This window comes from Silene latifolia, chromosome 2 (genome assembly GCF_048544455.1).
Source record: "Silene latifolia isolate original U9 population chromosome 2, ASM4854445v1, whole genome shotgun sequence".
Taxonomy (NCBI): Eukaryota; Viridiplantae; Streptophyta; class Magnoliopsida; order Caryophyllales; family Caryophyllaceae; genus Silene; species Silene latifolia.
The window spans coordinates 147,674,431-147,694,368 of NC_133527.1; the positions used below are offsets into that span (position 1 = coordinate 147,674,431).

The 19,938-nt window shown below is 35.4% G+C and overlaps 4 protein-coding genes across 4 annotated transcripts; 2 read left to right on the top strand and 2 right to left on the bottom strand.

Annotated features, from left to right (window-relative positions):
* Nucleotides 1-87: 87 nt before the first annotated feature.
* LOC141643094 (uncharacterized) lies at nucleotides 88-5,014 on the bottom strand. Its single transcript, XM_074452123.1, has 5 exons — nucleotides 4,678-5,014; nucleotides 2,447-4,318; nucleotides 1,177-1,378; nucleotides 779-975; nucleotides 88-535 (listed from the first exon to the last, which is right to left on the bottom strand). Exons 2-5 carry the CDS (start codon nucleotides 4,293-4,295, stop codon nucleotides 459-461), a joined length of 2,325 nt encoding a protein of 774 aa, XP_074308224.1. The 5' UTR covers nucleotides 4,296-4,318; nucleotides 4,678-5,014; the 3' UTR covers nucleotides 88-458.
* Nucleotides 5,015-10,350: 5,336 nt separating this feature from the next.
* On the top strand, nucleotides 10,351-11,607 carry LOC141643097 (thaumatin-like protein). The gene is made up of 2 exons (XM_074452126.1): nucleotides 10,351-10,515; nucleotides 10,730-11,607. The coding sequence occupies exons 1-2, from the start codon at nucleotides 10,458-10,460 to the stop codon at nucleotides 11,413-11,415; spliced, it is 744 nt and encodes a 247-aa protein (XP_074308227.1). The 5' UTR covers nucleotides 10,351-10,457; the 3' UTR covers nucleotides 11,416-11,607.
* A 215-nt stretch (nucleotides 11,608-11,822) lies between these two features.
* On the bottom strand, nucleotides 11,823-13,730 carry LOC141643096 (transcription factor PCL1-like). Its single transcript, XM_074452125.1, has one exon. It carries the CDS (start codon nucleotides 13,132-13,134, stop codon nucleotides 12,334-12,336), a length of 801 nt encoding a protein of 266 aa, XP_074308226.1. The 5' UTR covers nucleotides 13,135-13,730; the 3' UTR covers nucleotides 11,823-12,333.
* A 1,360-nt stretch (nucleotides 13,731-15,090) lies between these two features.
* LOC141641440 (uncharacterized) lies at nucleotides 15,091-16,500 on the top strand. Its single transcript, XM_074450100.1, has 3 exons — nucleotides 15,091-15,245; nucleotides 15,553-15,895; nucleotides 16,132-16,500. The coding sequence occupies exons 1-3, from the start codon at nucleotides 15,091-15,093 to the stop codon at nucleotides 16,498-16,500; spliced, it is 867 nt and encodes a 288-aa protein (XP_074306201.1).
* Nucleotides 16,501-19,938: the final 3,438 nt, after the last annotated feature.

Here is a 19,938-nt window from a genome sequence, read left to right on the forward strand (position 1 = left end):
GACCAATTTATAGAAAAAAGTATTGAATCAAATTTGCAAACTTTGCGACTATTTTGCAAAATGAACACTGGAATGGGATCAATTTCAGTTCTCAAGGAAACTGGCTGCGATTAGGGAAAAAAAAAAAGTTATTTACATTTCTAGCATTAGGAACTCTACTTGCACAATCTGCCTTTCCAAACTACTAGTAAGAACTAACCGAGAGGAAGCAGCAGCCTACATCCCCCTTCTATTATTGAATTCAAATGCCTCAATGTCTAAACCAGTTGAATTTCAGTCGCACTAAACAGTGAATTTCCGGTTCCCGTTCCTAAGTTACAAGGATAGTAAAAGATTCTCACTTGCACACTACTTGCTCAATCGTAATAGAAAAGGGACGCCAAGCAGAGCATCGCCTATAACTGTAAGACGTAAGTCAAGAAACTCAATTTACACGGGTCATAAAACTGATTTACTGGTTACTGGCTCTCTACATTGTCTGCAAGAGTGTCTTCCTCACCCTTCACTGCTCCAAATATTTCATAGTCGTCGAACTCTGCACATCAACATAAAGACTCATATGAGATGGTTTACATGTGAGATCATTTCATTGTCCTAAAATTAAATGAGGAATACACAATGAATTGGATTGGTGTCACATGTGAATCGATCTCGTACAAGTATCACTAGCACTTAATATGATCTTGAGAAAATAGAAAGCTCGAGTCCGCATATAACTATATAATGTAAGGGTGAGGGAGGAAAAGTTACAGCAAAGTGTGAGTAAAATGAGTATTACCGCCGCCCAATTCTTCAAACTCGTCAATAGAAGATTTCAAGCGCGTTTGATTCAATGAGGGGGACTCAATAGCAGCCCAGTCAGAACTTCCAGGATCTTCTAAGCATGATTCCTTCTTCGCTATCCAAGAAGCAACACTGGATTGATTGGTCACCGAGAGGGGGTCCATATTATCAAGCTCTTTGCCCTTTTGAGACCTATGAAAAAATATCATCGACATGCAATTAATCACTTAGAGACGATCTTATATTAGTAAAAACAGAACCCTTATATACCCAGAAACCTATTTAAATTTTATCAAGGATTAAGTATACACATATGGATCAGTGTCATGATATCATCATCATGAGACCAGTTCATATGAGAATTTGAGTGACTTTTCATATTATTATACTCACGTTTGTCTAAGGCGTAGGTTAAACTGAGTGAAGACTTGGTCACTGAGTCGCTGATGTTCTAGACTGTTGATAGTGTTTTCCAATTGCTCGAGTGGGATAAGATCACGTTTACATCGTGTTAAACTGCAAGACTGACCCAGGATGCGGACAGCCAAACGTGACAAGTTAGGGCAGCCACCTCCATATGTTGACCACCATTCAGCTGCATCTCACAAGAATAGACAGAAATGAGTAACCAAACAAGACTACTTCAAGAGCAATGCATACAAATTTCTCAAGACAGCAAGATTGAGTTCGGCTCATAGTAACTAATGTTCATATGGTTATTAACAGCTGTTTGGTTGGCGTTCCATTCCATTGTTTGGTTTTGGTGGTTTGGAATGGAGTTAGATATCATATGGATTCTAATTCCACCCCAACTCCTTCAAATCCGATACCGACCCTCCCCCTAGGATTCAAACTTAATTACCCCATTCTAAATACTTACAAGTGTCATAACAAACCAAACAACTTCAAGAATGTTGGTTCTACAACCCCATACCCCCCATAGTATCGTTATTCATTCCATTCCGTCTTCTTGAACCAAACAACCCCTTATAGGCATTTCACTAGCATAGAGACTCTAGACAGACTCTTGCGCGGATGGAATAAGGTGCCAAACATACGTTTCACCAATTGACCCTAAACCAAAATGAGAAGACCATCAAATACTTTATACAAAATTAAATAAAAAGTGTCAATAGAGTAGGCTTGATAAACTGGTCATATGGGTCGGGTCATTTCACGTATGCTTGCATTTTGGGTTCGGATCCAAGCCAGGTTGGATTCGAGTTTCAGGTCTACCTTTGGCTTATTTTGAACACATACACTTCCCTTCCAATTGGGTCGATCAGTTTTGTCAGGTCTAGTCTCAAGAAGTAATTTTTATTTACTCCACATCCGAAAACCATAAAAATAATGTCTCTTTTGCTCCATCATATATCATTGGAGTGAATCATAATTCAAATTCAAGGCCCAGCTTACAAAATTTTACCCTTCATTTAGAATCTTAAAATTGGTTTCTTCCATTCTTGAGTTCAGAAAAATAAATTTAAAACTAATTCCACAACTTTTAGATGATTCACCTTTACAAATAGACTATTTGAGAAGAATCACCCGACAAGCCAAGTACATATTTTTGTCAAATATGAAACATTCAAAATCCCAAAGAAGAAATGAAACTTTCAACTGTGGTCAATATATAAATTTAACATGTTATGTAAATACTTACAAGGTAGAAGACTCTCTCGAGCTCGGATTGCCATCTTCCGTCCAAAATCCCCAGCAGCAACTTTGTAGGAGTTAAGTTCTTTAATAATTTTATCCTGTAAGTTGGTGTCTGAAACTAATCTTTCTATACAATCAAACATTCCCGATACGACGGTACTAGGGATATCTCCATCAAGGCTATAAAAGAACTTAGGATTGAGGTAGAAGCCTGCAGCATAAAGAGGAAGCTGCTGATGTTGTTCCCACCTATCGTCAATGATTTTCCAATAAGTCAAATATTCCTCCCTCTTTCTGAAGTCCCTTTTTATAGACTCTTTGGCTCGATATACTCCCGCATATATGTAACCCATGGCGGGTTTCTTCTCGCTCGTGACAATGCTCAAAAGTCGGAGAAGTGGGTATATTAATTGGACAACTTGGTTGCAGGACAACCAGAAAGAATGATCGCTAATGAGATCCAATATAGCTAATGCTCCTTCCTTTTTGGAATAATAGGAATCTACCCATTCCTGTGAAGTAACTAGGGCTTGCAAATTGTGTTTCAGTTCGACCATTCGTTTAACGGATTTGAAATTGGTGACGTGAGGGCTTACATCTGGCACCACTAAATCCATACCGAAAGTATATCTCCTCATCATATTTAGAACAACGCTGTGATTATAAATAAACCTTGTAATAGACTTACATTGTTCTAAGACTGCATTTATCCATTCGATTTTCCCCAAGTCCTCAAGCATTAAGACTATGGAACTAGCCGCACAAGGAGTCCAGTATACTGTAGGGTAAGTATCGGACAGTCTTTTCCCGGCAGCAGAAAAACAGTCTTCGTTGGGTGTAATCACTTGTAGTACATTTTTGTCACCAACTTCTTCCACGACTTCTTTGATCAAGTCAAACAACAAATCAGTGTCATCAATTAGATTCGTAGCATTTACAGACTTCAAGAACATAGAGCCTTCAGAGCAATAGATCACAAAATTCAGTAGTGTCGTTTCCTTCCCAGGGCTGAACTCCTCCACCAAAATAGAACAGCCAGAGCGGGCCCATGCCCTTGAACAATAGTCCATATCTGACTTCACCTCATCAACGGCACTCTTCAAAATCCACCCTCTAAGGTCCTGATGTGAGGGTCCCACAATGCCTGTTCCTTCGCAAGCAATAGCATCAAGCATAGGCTGAAAATAGACAGAATTCACGACATCTAGTGGAGCACCAATATCATATAAAAATCGGCCAATTGCCAAATGCACTTCGGGGTTGGCCTTTGTCCCATTCACAGGAACGATATGAGCTAGATCACTTACAGGAAAACCATGAGTATTAGCACTAACAGAAGCCAAAGAATTCTTAGAAGGCCTCCCTCGTTTCCTCTTCTCCTTGGATTTTGTGCTCAAACTCACTCTTGCAGTCGTCATAAGTGTCGAGATAGGGTCAACTCGGTCAAGGGGATCGGGATTAGCAATAAACTGCATCTCAGAGTTGACACCACCCTCTCTCCCGAATCTATCCATATCGTCATTAAGGCGGGGGGATTTGATGGTACCTTTTTTCGCACTAGGAAAAATCTCGTTTCCAATCTTTTGTTTCTTTCCCTTCTTCACCACAACGCAATCTAAACTTTGTTGCATGGCTTGCCTGACATCAAGGGGAACATGATGGCAAGTAGCTGCATTACCCTTTTGACACGCTAAATGCTCCTTAATCCTATGAATTCCTCCGCCCCGGAAGATTTTAGCACAGTATATACACTTGAGCTGAGTTCTATCCCCATCTTTATACATATGAACATGCTTCCAAGCGGGATCATGCTTTTGTGAGGTTACAGGTACTGGCTCAAACCCAGATGACATTTCTTCCAATCAAATTATATCAACTGTGTAATTCATCAAAATGCGCACATTTAACTTATACAGTCCAACTACATTAATAATTACCCATTAATCGCTCTCGTAAATTGCTGGGTAAGGGGGTCGGATATACACAGTTTTACCCTTGTGTAACACATAGGATATCAAATTTAAAACAGCCATAAAACAATAAAAGATCATAGATTACAAAAAAGGGATTTCATCACTGGAAATACAAGATCAAAACTTTATAACAAAAAACCAAGAGCAACAACAATTAAAGTACTAAACCAAAAAGATGAACCAAACCCACTTTATAATTAACCAAAAAAAAAACAAAAAACAAAAAACAAATAAATGAAACAAAACCAGAAGACAATCTTACTTGATCTTTTGAGATTGAACCCACAATAAAAGAAAAGGGATGAAAGGAGGAAAAGGTGGGGGTTTGGTTTAGGGTTAGGTTTAGGTTTAGCTTTGTTATCTCTAAGATGATAAGAACCGGGTAAGCCGGTTTATTTCAACCAAAACGCTGCGTTTTGTGCGTATTGGAAATTTATTTTGTTACCGGCTGATCCGGTTCGAAATGGGATGAATAACAAAGGGTTTACCAAGTGAACCGGTTCGTAAAAATAACCCAAAGGATTTCGGGTTTGGATACCTGGGTTTTAGGTCCGAACTAACCGTCTCATAAAAAAAAGGAAAAGAAACGTCTCCAGTTTACTGTTGACAGTCTATGTTGTTTTCTTTTCAATTTGGACATATCTATAAATATTATTAAAAGGATAAACTTTAAAAGTCATGTAGACAATGTCACCTCGTATTACTAAATGCCACATTACATTACCAAAATTCCACGTCACCAATCCTCCATGTAATATGACGTGTTCCACGTCACCAATCCTCCATGTAATATGACGTGTTTAATTATGAGGGTAATTCATGTCCGTTAGGGCAGAGTACGGATCGGGTATTTGATCCAAAGTGCTAATTCAGATCGGATATCCATATTAGAAATCCTGAAATTAGATATCCAATACCCAAACCAAATGTCTCGGATATCCAATGTTCGGGTATCCAAAATAATCGGATCGGATGCGGATATCCATCGGATATCCATACTTTTGAATTTACTTTAAAATTAAGTTTGAAACACGATTATATTCATAGTTTTACATGATGATTTTCTTTCGTATTCTTATTCCAATGTTCTCGCTATAAAATTTAAGTACTACCTAGATATTTCTTTAATGTTTTAAACATTAATTAAGTTGTTGTATCAAATAAAATTTTATTTTCTCGAAATTATACTAGAAAACTATAGTTTCGGATCAGATCGGATATCCAATTATTTTAATTCTAATATCCATATCCAAACCAAAACCAAAGATTTCGGATCAGATATCCAAACAAAACTTAACTTTCGGATCGGATATCCAAAATTTTGGATCGGATTCGGATCGGATATCAGATCAGTTTGGATAATCGGATTTTTTGCTCCGCCCTAATGTTCGTATAATGATCCATTTAAAATGATACACAAATTAAAAAATATTTACATAAAAAATAAATTAGCATAACAACCATTAAATTTTTGACCTTTTTAATTTCTAGAAAAATTTAAAAAAATAATTAAAAATCAAAATTCATACTAAATTAAATTTCTACGTTTATTACTAGAATATTTAAGTAACAAATAAATATCACATAATTCTAATTTTACGCCGTTTATGAAAGAATAAAGAATTTGTAAATATTAAGGGCAAATAATAACATACTTAACATTAAACATTAACATTTTAATTTTTAGAACTACAATTGGTTAAACGAAAAATAAAAATTTACATCACTCTAATTTTAAATTATTTATATGTGCAACTCCTTCTTAAATATTATTGCAATAAACTTGCTCAATTTTATTAAATTGAATATATATGTAAATGTATAAATATGATTTATAAATAAAAGGGAAGACAAAATATTTACCATTTTTTAGTTCGTAAGATAACTCTCCAATTCTCATGCAATGTGGATTTTGTAAATAAAAAAAAGTAAACTTTTTATATTTCATTTCTCATTACTCTATATTTATGTCTATATTAAATTTGTTAATAATGAAAATGAATTATCAAAACTCATAAGACATTTATACATATTTGTGTATATATTAAATTTGGTAATAATAAAAAAAACCAAAAGTCATAAAACGGATCCTTATTTGGCTATAAATGTTTGATGAAAGGCAACATTTGTGAGCCGAAATTCAAGCGAATATTTTTTTACCCCCATCGTCAAAAGAATTATATATATGTGTCAATAATCTTTCTTATCATTGTATCAACATCAAGGTAAGTGTACTATTAATAATTTATATTTATTTTTAAGTTCCATTGGTTATGAAGTAATTTTCACATTTTTAACCTTCACATATATGTTGTTTTGTTCTCATTTAGGGGCTATCAAGATTTGTGGAGTTGTGTTATTCATAGGTAAATATACTTACATCTTTATGATTCAATACCCTATTTCTTACATTATTTAAGGGAAAGCTTAAATTAATAACGATAAGGTTAATATTACATAAATCAAATTCCATCATTTTGTTTTTTATTAATCCCTCGGTGGATTTTCTTCAGAGATAGTTCATTGGAGAAAGAAGACTATTTGAATAAGAGAAATACTAGAATTGCTTAAACAAATATTCCTTCCGTTCCACTCAATACTATATGTTATAAACTAACTACAAAATTGACTATATGAATGTGAATGACTAATTGTTTTCAGGTTCATAAATAAAATTTAGTATTTCAGAAACTTTCAAATGTATGTTTTATTTAGGTATGTGTTTCTTTTTTATTCATCATTTTTCCTTTTGAAAATTAGCTCTCGTAGAATGAAATTGGAGTTGCGAGGATCTCAATCTTATTAATAAGTTGGACACAAAAAATCTATTGACATAGATAATGGCTAAATATAAATTATTATCTAATATTTATGTGTACATGTAATATTATCTAATGCATATGTCTTATAACACATAAGAGATTGCAGTGAGATTTGTAGTAGGCTATTATTTAACTCATTTTATCATTTATGCAAAAATATAAAATTTAGAATTTTTGACAAATTGGTATAGATGATAATTTAGACCTGTCAAAACTCGACCCGACTCGAAAACCCGACTCGCCCGACCCGTTTTTTAGGGTTACAGACCCGGTTTTTTCGACCCGCGACCCATTTAACCCGAACCGAAATGACCCGTTATATTAGGGTCGAGACCTGACCCGAACGGGTCGACCCGTTGGGTCAAAGGTAAATCAAGAAATTTATTAAAATATTAATATTTATATATTATATTTGAAAAAATAGTTAAAATTTTTTTTTTTTATTACTTAAAATTACAAAAACAACTAAAAAGTTAATTTTATATAACTTTTATAATATTTAATAACAAAATAATTATTAAAAAAACTTTATTTTAATAATTATGTCAATATAATTAATGTAAACGTTGAATATGATTAAAATATTAATTTTAAATATGATTTACATTTAAAAAAAATTAATTAAAAGCATCGTTAGAAATTATTTCTGAACCCGTATTCTGACCCTAACCCGACCCGTGACCCGTATAACCCGACCCGTATTTGACCCGACCCGTATGACCCGACCCACCCGACCCGTTTGACGGGTCTAGATGATATAGTAAGACTAGCATTTATTAAAGTTCATAACTATGCTACTATATGATTTATGACAATTAAAATATTGAGAAGATAAAAAAACCTTATAATTCTATATGTTTTAAGCTCCTTATATTGTGAGATTTGTTATTCTCAAAAAAAGAAGGAAAAAAAAGAGAAATAATTCAACATTATGCATTAATTTGTCTTTCGTCTTTACTTACTAACTTATTTGCCGGAAGACAAAGCGACGTTCAAACTTTTACATAGAAAATTTAGTACAAAATCTATACAATCTAATAAAAAAGAAACCTTAATCATTTAATTTTTTTTTACATGGTGTCATGAATTACTGAACTTATTGAAGGTAACTTTTTTTTAAAACCACATGTTTTTAGTATATTAATCAAAATAACAACTAAAATACAATAGTTTTGAAAATAAACAAAAATTGTCAAAAAAATAAGGCATTAACCAACTAACTTTTATGTATTTCAAGACTATATTTTTTAAATGGATCAACTAATTGCTCAGACAAATATAAACAATACGATAAAAATAACAAAACTAAACAGATAAACCCGTGAATCTCACGGGTCACAAACCTAGTTTAAACTTTAAAACTTGATCAACTTTTTTCACTTTTGTTTGTTGAGTATGTTAAGCTGTTTGCACCTATTTTTGTTCCACAAATTATCGACTATAAGACCATCTTACACTGTGAGATGGTCTTTTATTAATGCACTTACGCACTTTCTCATTTTAAATGTCCCGAATTCATTTGAAATTACGACAGATAAAATGTTACCATTTACGATAAAATGTGTATTTTTTGATAAAAAGCAGTCATAATTTATTGTTAGAAAGTGACAATTTTAGTTATAATTTTTTAGGATTACGTGTTACCGTATAAAGTTTTTTCGAATGTGTGCCTCACGATAATAAGCTAATTAGAGAAAAAAATTTAAAAACATAGCATTAGAAATTGATTTACGAACTAATATTTACCATAATTAATGAAATGAACTTGTAAATCTTCCTCTAATTAGCTTCTTATCGTATGCCCTTAGGACACACCTCCATATATATAAAATGGTGACATTTTTGTCGTCTTAAGTTAAGACCGTTTGAAAGGAAGACTAACCAAGGAACCTGTCAGGCTTTGCTGTAGCAAGTATTGAAGTATTGGTCAATGGATTCTTGACTTGAATTAAATTTGCTTCTGGGATTATTTTGGGGATTGAATTGATGTTTATGATCAAAATTATTTCGGGTTTATATGGGAAACTCAACTTTTGTACTCTTGCTAATGAGCTCATATTAAGTATCACAAGCTGCAATTTGTGCATTTGATTAAGTTTTGTTGTTACAATTTTGCAGGGGCGTCTAAGGCCATGTTCAGTTATGAGCAGGGAACCGGTACTCCAATTTTGGATATTAAATTTACAAGCTTTATTGATGGGATTTAATCGCGGCCTTGAAAAATTGTACACTTGTACATTATATTTGGGGTCTCATTTATGTGTGGAGCACAGGGCCTCCATTTGTTTTAAGACGCACTCGCAATTCTGAAATTTGTAACGTGCTTAGAGTTAAATGTGGTTTTAGTATGATTACTAGACTCATAAATTTGCTCGAGAAACGAGAACAGACAAGTGATATGATGTGATTACTGAAATTTGATAGTAAATTTTGAGTAAGAAAGTACTTTGGTATGGTAATCACTGTGATCTTTATGTATGCAGGCAAAATGATGCAGTGTATGGCAAAGGAGATGAGACTGAATTAATAGGATGTAATCATCTCCAAGGACGCTCTCAATTATCTGATTCTCCATCATCACGGATACCGGAAATGCAGGAGGTCTCTGGTGGATCATGCGAAATTAGAGAGAAACAAGTTGTTCATAGGAAAAATTGACATCAGGTGAACCGAATATCATTCAGGCTGTGGTAAAACATTTAGTCCAAGCTCTGGGATATTTTCGTAGATGGCTACTCGGCTAGGTTAGAAAGAAAACTGGAGTTGTTACTTACTGATGAAATTTATTCTTTCTCCACGGTATCAATCCATTGTTAAGACCTATGTTGCTCGGACACTTCACTATTACCTCGCGTACCCGCGTTGGACATTGAACACTCGGACACTTCATTTTAGACCAAAAACTTAAGAGGCTCATCATGCAAAGTCGAGTAACTTCGAATTACGCGCTAATTTAATTCAGTCAAAACAATTAAGAGTATTAGTCCTTTTTAATTTTTTTTTAAAAAAATGAAAAGAGAAAAATAGGGTTAGGGAAAGTGGAGGAAGTGATCAGTGGTGAAGGGGAGTTGTGGAAGAAACAGTTATATCCACTCTTCTTCTATAACCGTTTTCCCCTGACTTATAAGATCTTACCCTCCTCTCTCATTTGTAAACATTGCAAAATTTTGAGCGCTAATCACTAATTATCATCTGAAATATTCTTAATTAATCGTTAATCATGTCATCTGTTCTGCATTTCTTGATACTCTTCTGCTTCTTCTGCTTTTCCCTAACAGGTTCTCGCACCCATCTACTCTTTCAATTCTCGTTTGTTACGATTTTTTTTTTTTTTTTTTTACAAAACTCTTATGCAAAACCGTTTTACGACAGACAAGATAGCATAATATCATTCAAATAAGAAAGCAATTTACTTGGCAAACATTGAATGATTATTATATTAACAGGTATTTATATTGACGTCTTTTTTTGTTTATTTCTGTTTTGTTACAGATGGGGTACAACTGATGGTAACGAACAACTGCAATTACACTGTTTGGCCAGGAATCCTAGCAACAGCAGGTCAAGAAACACCTCTAGGAGGCGGATTTGTACTAAAATCAGGCCAAAGACGAGTCCTGCGCGTCTCACAGAATTGGTCAGGAAGAATATGGGCTAGACAAGGTTGCACATTCGACCATCCTACCGGCCTTGGCGCATGTCAAACAGGGGACTGTGGCGGGCTCCTGCAATGCAAGGGCCTTGGTGGGAAACCACCTGCCACACTGGTAGAAATGACCTTTGGAACCCCAACATCCCCTCAACACTATTATGATGTCAGCTTGGTTGACGGGTTTAACCTTCCCATCTCCATGATCCCTCTTGGCGGCAGACAAGATGATGGTGATGGTTGTGGGGTGGCGGCGTGTGAAATGAACTTGAATGTTTGTTGCCCATCAAGCTTGGAGGTGAAGGAAAAAGGGATGGTTGTGGGATGCAAGAGCCCTTGTTTGGCGACCGGTTTGCCAAAGTATTGTTGTACTGGGGATTATGTCGGGGAAAAGTGTCAGCCGACGGTGTTCGGAAAGTTATTTAAGATGGTTTGTCCAAGGGCTTATAGTCACCCCTATGATGAGGCTACTGGCCTTAAAACTTGTACTGCTCCTCGGTATGTCATTACATTCTGCCCTTCTACTTGATTTTATGTATCCCACATGTTAGTTTTCTTATATTTTGGCATAGTTTGTCTCTGAGTTTTGAGGATTTTTCTTAGAATGGTACTGTAATTCTTATCAAATTGGATATTGGAATAAATCAATTTTAGTGAAATTAGTTTTCTCATTTTCTTTTTTTATTATCTTTGCTTTATGATGGGTATTCAATCAATGAAGTTGAACTCTATTATTAACAGACTAACTGGGAATCCCATGAAATCGGCTAAACATGGAAATTGCTTTGACAAGTCGAGAAAACAAAGAAGATAGATACTCCGCAAGGAAAATGACAGCGAGTTATGTGTTTCAGTATCACCATACTCGCATAAAATCATACGACTACTTTATTCATCATACACTGTAAATTATTATCAGTTTCAGTATCACCATACTCGCATAAAATCATACGACTACTTTATTCATCATACACTGTAAATTATTATCAGTTTCAGTATCACCATACTCGCATAAAATCATACGACTACTTTATTCATCATACACTGTAAATTATTATCATCTCGCCATACTCATGGGAGTGTGTTTCAATACAACCTCACCATTTTCACAGACAATATTTCTACTATATGTCAATGAGATAGTATTATAGTAACACAAATGGTCGAATTTAGATACAGAAATTACTGATTTAACTGGGCTTCAGAGAGCTAACATACACAGAGAAACAGTAGAAATCAACAAGTACTTCAAGATGAGGGACAAATTCAGAAAAAGAGAACCATATATGAGACCTTTTGATGAATACAAACAATTGCATTATTATATGTGCTCCAAATTTCAATCTTGCTTATTCAGAATTGTGGGTACCTAGTGACAAGAATACAAACAAAGATCCTGACACTAACCTACCAATTTATTTCTTCGGAAATGTTTATTCCAAACCCATCACCCTCGCTGTCGATTCCAAAACATGTTGAAGGCCCCAGATTCCAGCCCACAGTTATATCCAGGTTGGACAGAACTATTGTCACCCATAGCCAAACCCAAATGCCCATACCCACCAGCACCACCGTAAGGACCGAGAGGCGGTCCAGCCATCGGAATTGGCATCAACTGAGGTGGCAATGGCATCGGCATTGGAGTTGGAGTTGAAACCGGCCCAAACCCATCACAGTCAAAGAAAGAGGGTGGTGCCCTTCTAGGATTAGAATGACCCTCATTAGCTAAACCCTCAACCCTCTTCAAATAAAGCCTATACTTCTGCAAATGACTAGCCACATTCTCCCGGGTCAATCCCTCCACATTCATCATCTCCATTATCGTTTTTGGAACCGCCTTATCGATCCCCAAATGCTCGATTACATCCACAAACCTCTTATGAAGTTGAGGAGTCCAAACCAACCTAGGCCTTTTCATAGCCCGATTAAGCCCATTTTCGTCCCCACTTGAATCTTTCGACCCGGAATTCATCTCTTCGGGTACAAATGAATCACCCCTTTTCAGCTTCCCACCACTATCCAAGTCATTCCTCCCTGAAAACAACCTTAAATTCATTGCATCAAAGCTGTCTTCTTTGGGGAATAACGTCGAACATGTGTCGTGCGTTACTCTGTTTAGATCAATGGAAGCTCGAAAATTATCTGGGGTTATCCCAAATGCAGAAGCTAATTCTGGGGAAATCAAAGATTGTGATAATGGGGTTAGATCTTCAATTGATGGTAATCCCATTTCCCATTGATCTTCCATTATTATTCTCCTAATTATCCCTAGATTTCCCACTAATTTCCAACCAAAAATACTCCAGATATGGCAGAAATTATTGGGGTTTTATCAAAATTATTGAAAAAGAGTGATTTATTCCTAGATTACACACTTACTTTTTTACAGATTTGGAACCAAAAAAGGTCAAATACCCAAATCAAATGGGATTTAACGCAATCAAAACTCAAGATAGTGACAGAAATTATTGGATTTTTTTCCAGGGAAATTGAAAAAGAGTGGATTTTTCCTAGATTGCCTACTAAATTTTTACAGATTTCGAAAAAAAAAAAGGGGTAAAATACCCAAATCAAGTGAAATTTAGATTGTGGGGAAAATGATTGGGTTTATTTTGTCAAAGTTAGGGAAGATTGTGGGAGAAATTTAGAAGGTGTATTAAATGTGGGGAATTAAAGACTTAATTTGTTAGTTAAAGGGAAATATTGGGAAGAAAGGAAAGAAAAGAAAAGAGAAAGAGAGACAAGTAGAAATCTAAGGAGATGGACATCACGTGGAAGTATGTCACCTTAAAAATGGGCGATTTCCGAGTCAGATCCTAGTACTACTACTACTGTAAATATCTGCCCACTTCCCAACTTTGTTAAATTTATTGCTATTAATAACTTTGTCGTAGCTAGATTTGGCAAACGGGTCAATTTAGTCGGATCAACTTGAGTTGGGTCTGTTTGGATTTGCAAGAATTCGGGTTTGGTTGGTCATTTCGGGTTTGACTTTGTTTTTATTGTTATTTTCAAGTTTAGGGTTTATTGTCAGTTTGTAACAACAATAAACATTGGGCTAGAGTCATAGAGTCGGGTGGATCAAATCAGATTCAACCAAGGCTAGCATGAACTGACCCATGCTAGTTTGTGTAACACGAACCAATCAAGGTCATTTCGTGTAATATACACGAACCGACTATTTTTCGGTTGTTTAGCGGTTGCGTTAGTCTTATTGAGATATCTTATTAAGATAAAGGATTTGATAGAGTCTGAATGCAAAGTTATTACCTTTTAAAGTTTTTTTCATTCATAAGCGTCATTTTATCATAATTTAAATCATTGTTATTAATTATCCATTTAATAATAATAATAATAATAATAATAATATAAATTTCTTTATTCAGAATGCTGAATAAAGGAATAGGAATGTGGAATGTTAGGGCCTAAATAGTATACCTAAACAAAAAGATATAAAGTGGTTTTTACATCAACATGATCTAGACCTATTTGGGCTCCTTGAGACAAGGGTTAAACCTGTGTCTTTAAGGGTGTGTTTGGATACAATATTAGGAGGGAAAGAGAGGGGAGGGGGAGTGAAGGGAGGGAAAGGAAGGGGAGGGAAGGGAAAATGAATTATGGTTGTTTGGATAACAAAAATAATGAGAGGGAGATGGAAGGGGAGAAAGAGGGAGATGGTAGAATGGATGGAGGATGTTGATGCAATGAGAGTCAAAAAAAAGTTTTTCTTCCAAATCTTATCTATGATGAAATGATTTTAGTTTGGTCTAAAGGAGAGAAATTAAATCCTCTTATTTCCCTCTCTTTCCATTTCCCCCATTCCATATATTGTAACCAAACAAAGGAAATTGAACCTCTCCCTTCCCTTTCCCCTCCAATTCTCTCAATCCAAACACACCCTAAATAAAGTAGCTTCTAATCTTTGTTATGGGTGGTCTTTTGTAACGAATTTAAGTTGTCATTCTGGTGGTAGAATTTGGATTTTATGGAAGGCTCATAAACTGCACAATATATCCATTTAAAAGTCAAAGAATTAATGAATGATAAGATTTTCTTTGTTACTTATGTGTATGGTTTTAATAAGCTTGAACAGAGAGTCCCTCTCTGGAATGCCATTCTCAAAATGAGTATGGTGGATCCTTGGATAGTCTTAGGAGAATTCAACTATGTCATGTTCTCTAATGAAAGAATTTGAAAAAGAGTTATGGATGCTAAGATGATGCCTTTCCAGGAAACTGTTCATATGAGTGATCTTCAGGATATGAAAGCTTCAGGAGCATTTTTTACTTGGACTAATAAGCAACCTAGTAATACCAGAGTTTTTAGTAGGATTGATAGAGTTCTTGTAAATGATGGCTAGTTAGTTGAGAGTAGGGATGGCAATGGACCGGATCTGGATAGGGTCGGATAGGATCCAGATCCATATCCGCCACACCAACGTTGGATCCATATCCGACCCATATCCGGCGGATCCAAAATTTTCAGATCCATATCCAGATTCATTTTCAAATAAGTGGATCCATATCCAACCCATATCCACGGGGTCTGAAAAATTATGATCCATATCCTACCCATCAGGGTCCGAATCCGCGGATCTGGATAGGGTCCAGGATCCGTTGTCATCTCTAAGTCTTACAACTTGTGTACTGTGTTTGTGTAATGCTAGTAGGGATGACAATGGACTGGATCTGGATCTGGTAGGGTTCCATAGGATCCAGATCCATATCCGCCACACCAACGTTGAATCCATATCCGACCCATATCCGGCGGATCCAAATTTTTCAGATCCATATCCAGATCCATTTTCAAATAAGTGGATCCATATCCAACCCATATCCATGGGGTCCGAAAAATTAGGATCCATATCCTACCCATCAGGGTCCGGATCCACGGATTTGAATAGGGTCCAGGATCCATTGCCATCTCTAGTTGAGAGGCCTGATTATTATGCCCACTATCTCCTTGAAGGTGACTTTGATCATTGTCCTTGTGTCATTGAATGTGGTAATGTGAGGACTAACAGAAAGAAACCTTTCAAGTTATTTAATTAACATGTGGAGTAGAGTTGAGGATTTTATGGATATTGTGAAAAATGGGTGGAAGTCTAATATTTTTGGTACTCCAATGTTCAAAGTTTAAGAATTTGAAGGCTCTTAAACCTGTTTTAAAAGAGTTGAATAAAAGCCTCTTTGATGACATTGAGAGAAACTCCGATATGGCCTATAAACTGCTTCTGGATTGTTAGCTGAAGTTGCAAAGAGATCCAACTAATCAAGCTCTGATGGATGTTGAGGCACAAACTAGAGAAAGTTATATGATGCTGAAAAGAGCAAAGGAGGATTTCCTGAGACAAAAAGCAAAATGTGCTTGGGTGAAGGATGGTGATGCTAATACTGCTATGTTTCACCAAGCAATAAAGCAAAGGCAATACCAGAATAAGGTTTTTAAAATTGAAAATATCAATGGAAAAGTTTGTAAGGACCCTGATGAGATTCTTAATCCTTTTGTAGAGTACTATATCTTTCTACTGGGTACAAATTGTGACTGGGATAATATGTGTCAGGCTCCTTCTGTAGATGAAATTAAGGGCATTAGCAATAAAGTTTCATCATGAGGTTTGTAGGATGACATGTTCATCATTTTAGAGGTTTGTCTACAAACCTTCTATTGTTAGTGATGGGTGTTGAGGTTCATGAATGAGAGGGATTACAAATTAGTATGAAGGTTTATGGAGAGAGAATGTGAGAGGAGAAAAAATTTAGTGGGTCATAATATGAATCTTGAAGAGGTTTATATGTTGTTGGTAGGAGGTTTGTAGGTAATTGAGTTTGTATATTAGCTTATGTGGCATGAGAACAAACCTCTTAGAGGTTCATCTATTACTAATGCCCAAGAAAGTTCTTTTTGAAATTCCTGATGATAAGAGTCCATGGCCTGATAGTTATACTAGTTGTTTCTTTAAGGGAAGTGGGGAGATTATCAAGGATAATGTGATTATGACTGTTAAAGATTTCTTTCACAATGGTCAGCTTCTAAAACAGATTAATGCTACTAATCTGGTCTTAATCCCTAAAGTTGATAATCATGTCAATGTCACTCAATTCAGGCCAATTGCCTGTGCCTGATTTACAAAATCATTTCAAAAATTCTCTGTTCCAGAATTGTTGATGGTCTCTCTAAGATCATTAATCCTGCCCAATATGCTTTCATTCAGGGTAGGAGTATTATGGGCAACATACTCATCAGTCAGGACCTTGTGAGATTATACACTAGGAAAAATGTATCCCCTAGATGCATACTGACGGTTGATCTCAAAAAGGCTGATAACTCTATTGAATGAGTTTTTGTTGAGCAAATGTTGTATACTCTGAATTTTCCTCCCAAGATCATAGCTCTAATTATGCAATGCATCATTACTCCATCTTATTCCATTGTATTTAATGGTCAACCTCATGGCTTCTTCCCTGGAAAAGGAGAGTTAAGACAAGGTGATCTTATCTCTCCCTTGCTCTTTACTCTTTGTATGGAGTATCTTAGTAGACTTCTTGAAGAGGTTAGTAGCTTTTCTGGGTTTATGTGTCACCCACTATGCAAAGGTTTAAGACTTTCTTATTTAATTTTTGCTAATGATCTCCTTTTATTCTGCAAAGGGGGCTTGAAGTCTAACATTTCTATCATGGAGGTTTTTAAATGTTTCTCTGATGCCTCTAGTTTCCATATTAGTTCTGAAAAGTCAGACATTATCTATAATGACATTGCACCCGAACTTGCTAATGACATCCTTGAGTATACTGGTTTCACTAAAGGATCCATACCCTTTAAATATTTGGGTGTCAAAATATCGCATAAGAGATTGTCAAAGCTGGATTGCAATATTCTAGTTGACAAGATGATTGCAAGGATCAGGGGGTGGAATTGCAGGAAAATCTCCTATGCTGGGAGACTTGTTTTGGTCAAATCTGTTCTTTCAACTATTCATAATTACTGGCAAATTTTCATCTTGCCTGTAGGGGTGATGAATAGGATAAGAGCCTTATGTAGGAACTTCCTGTGTGAAGGGACTGATTCTTATTCTAAAGCTCTATTAGTCTCTTGGACCATCTTATGTAAAAGCAAGAAGAATGGAGTTGGTTTGATAGATAGTAAAATCTGGAACCTTGCTGCTATAGGAAAACTAGTCTGGTCGATAGTTGCAAAGAAGAACCATTTATGGATTAAATGGATTGATAACATATACTTGAAGGGGTCCTCATGGAAGGATTATTTTCCTACAAATTCTATTTCTTGGCCTTGGAGAAAGATTTGTGAAGTGAAAGACAAAATGAAAGTTGGTTTTGTTAATGAGAAATGGCTGGGTGAAGAAGCAGAGTACAATATTGACAGTGGCTATAAATGGCGGAGTCCAATTGAAAATGGTAAAGTTCTTTGGTTTACTGAGGTATGGAATAAGTTGAACATCCCAAAACATACCTTTATCCTCTGGTTAATTAAATGGGTATTGTTGATAACAGAACCTGTTATATCTGTGGTATGGGTGATGAATCCCATATACATCTGTTTCAGGATAGTGTGTTTGCTAAACGTTGCTATACTCTGCTGCTGAGTTGGGTGCAGATTCAGGTTATGGGTAGTATTTCTGCAAGTGTTTTTCTGAGAATGAGGCGGGTTACTGGTTTTGTTCGTTTACTCTTTAGCTCCCTGTTTTGTGCTATTCAGTATAGGATTTGGCAGACCAAAAATATTTGTTGGAAGGAAGGCTATCTAATCAAGCCTGAGAAGATCATTCAGGAGGTAAAAGCAGAGTGCAAATGGCGGTTGCAAGGTTTAAAATCTAGATGGTCTCAAACAGTCTCATAAAGTATGGTGTATTAAATTAGGAGTTATGTAATGAGAAAATTGTTAAGTACAACCTTTTAAAAACCACTTTTCGAAAATTACAGCCTTATATAATTTTTTTTGAAAATTACATCCAGAATATCACTTCCGATGAGAAATTACAGCCAAAATATTTACTCCGATTAAAAATTGATGCAAATTTGAATTTTTGTCACTTAAGTTCATCTTTTATGACGAAAATGCCCTTCCCTTAATCTTTTATATTCTCTTATGTTCATGTTCATCCCTTATTTTCATCACATTTCACAACTCCATCTCTCCTAATTCTCCATTTTTTCAACATTTTCACCTAATCCAATTCGCCCATCTTCTTCAAATTCGACCCTAATCAATTTAACTGAATTCTATTGTTTCTATTTTCTTTTAAAAATAATTAGTGTTATTCATCATCTCTCTTCTATACTTAGTAGATCAATTTTCCCCAAATTGAAAATAATTTGGGTTCTTCAGTTTTGGTAATATTTTGACAAAATAACCTTATACGAAGTATCAAATTAGGGGCGTTTAAAAACAACACGGTTTTTTCCAGGCAAGTACAATCCTCCATTAGTGGATTGTTCCCCGTTCCATTGTCACCATTGTGTTGTCGATATCGTCTTAGGGTATTGTAGCGCTGAAAAACTTGGAAGTTTAGGGTAAAAGTGGTGTTGAGATCTTGAGCAGCCAAATTGAATTTAACCCAAATTTTAAACTGTAATTGATATACGGAGATCGGCAAATCAGTGAATATAGCTTGTAAGTTGTAAGTGTAAAGTGTAGAACACAGTTTGAAGGAGAGAGAAGAGGAGGAGACGAAAACAATGAAAGGAGAGAGAGAGGGTAAGAAATCTGGGTAAGTTTTAAAACAAGACAAGGGTATATCGGTCATATTTTGACAAAATTCACCGGAATCCTGAAGCTGGTGCAATTTTAGAAGAAAAGCGATATTCTGGATGTAATTTACAAAAAAAATTATATAAGGCTGTAATTTTCAAAAAGTGATTTTTAAAAGGCTGTAATAAAAATTTTCCTCTTATGTAATACTTATATTTTATAGGCTGGTAGGTTTTATTAGCTAGCAGGTAGTTTTTTTTTCAATCTTTATTCGTTAATTCAATTTTTTTTTTTTGGTTTTTTTCTTTAATCTACGTTGTTAATGTAAACTTTTTATTTTTTA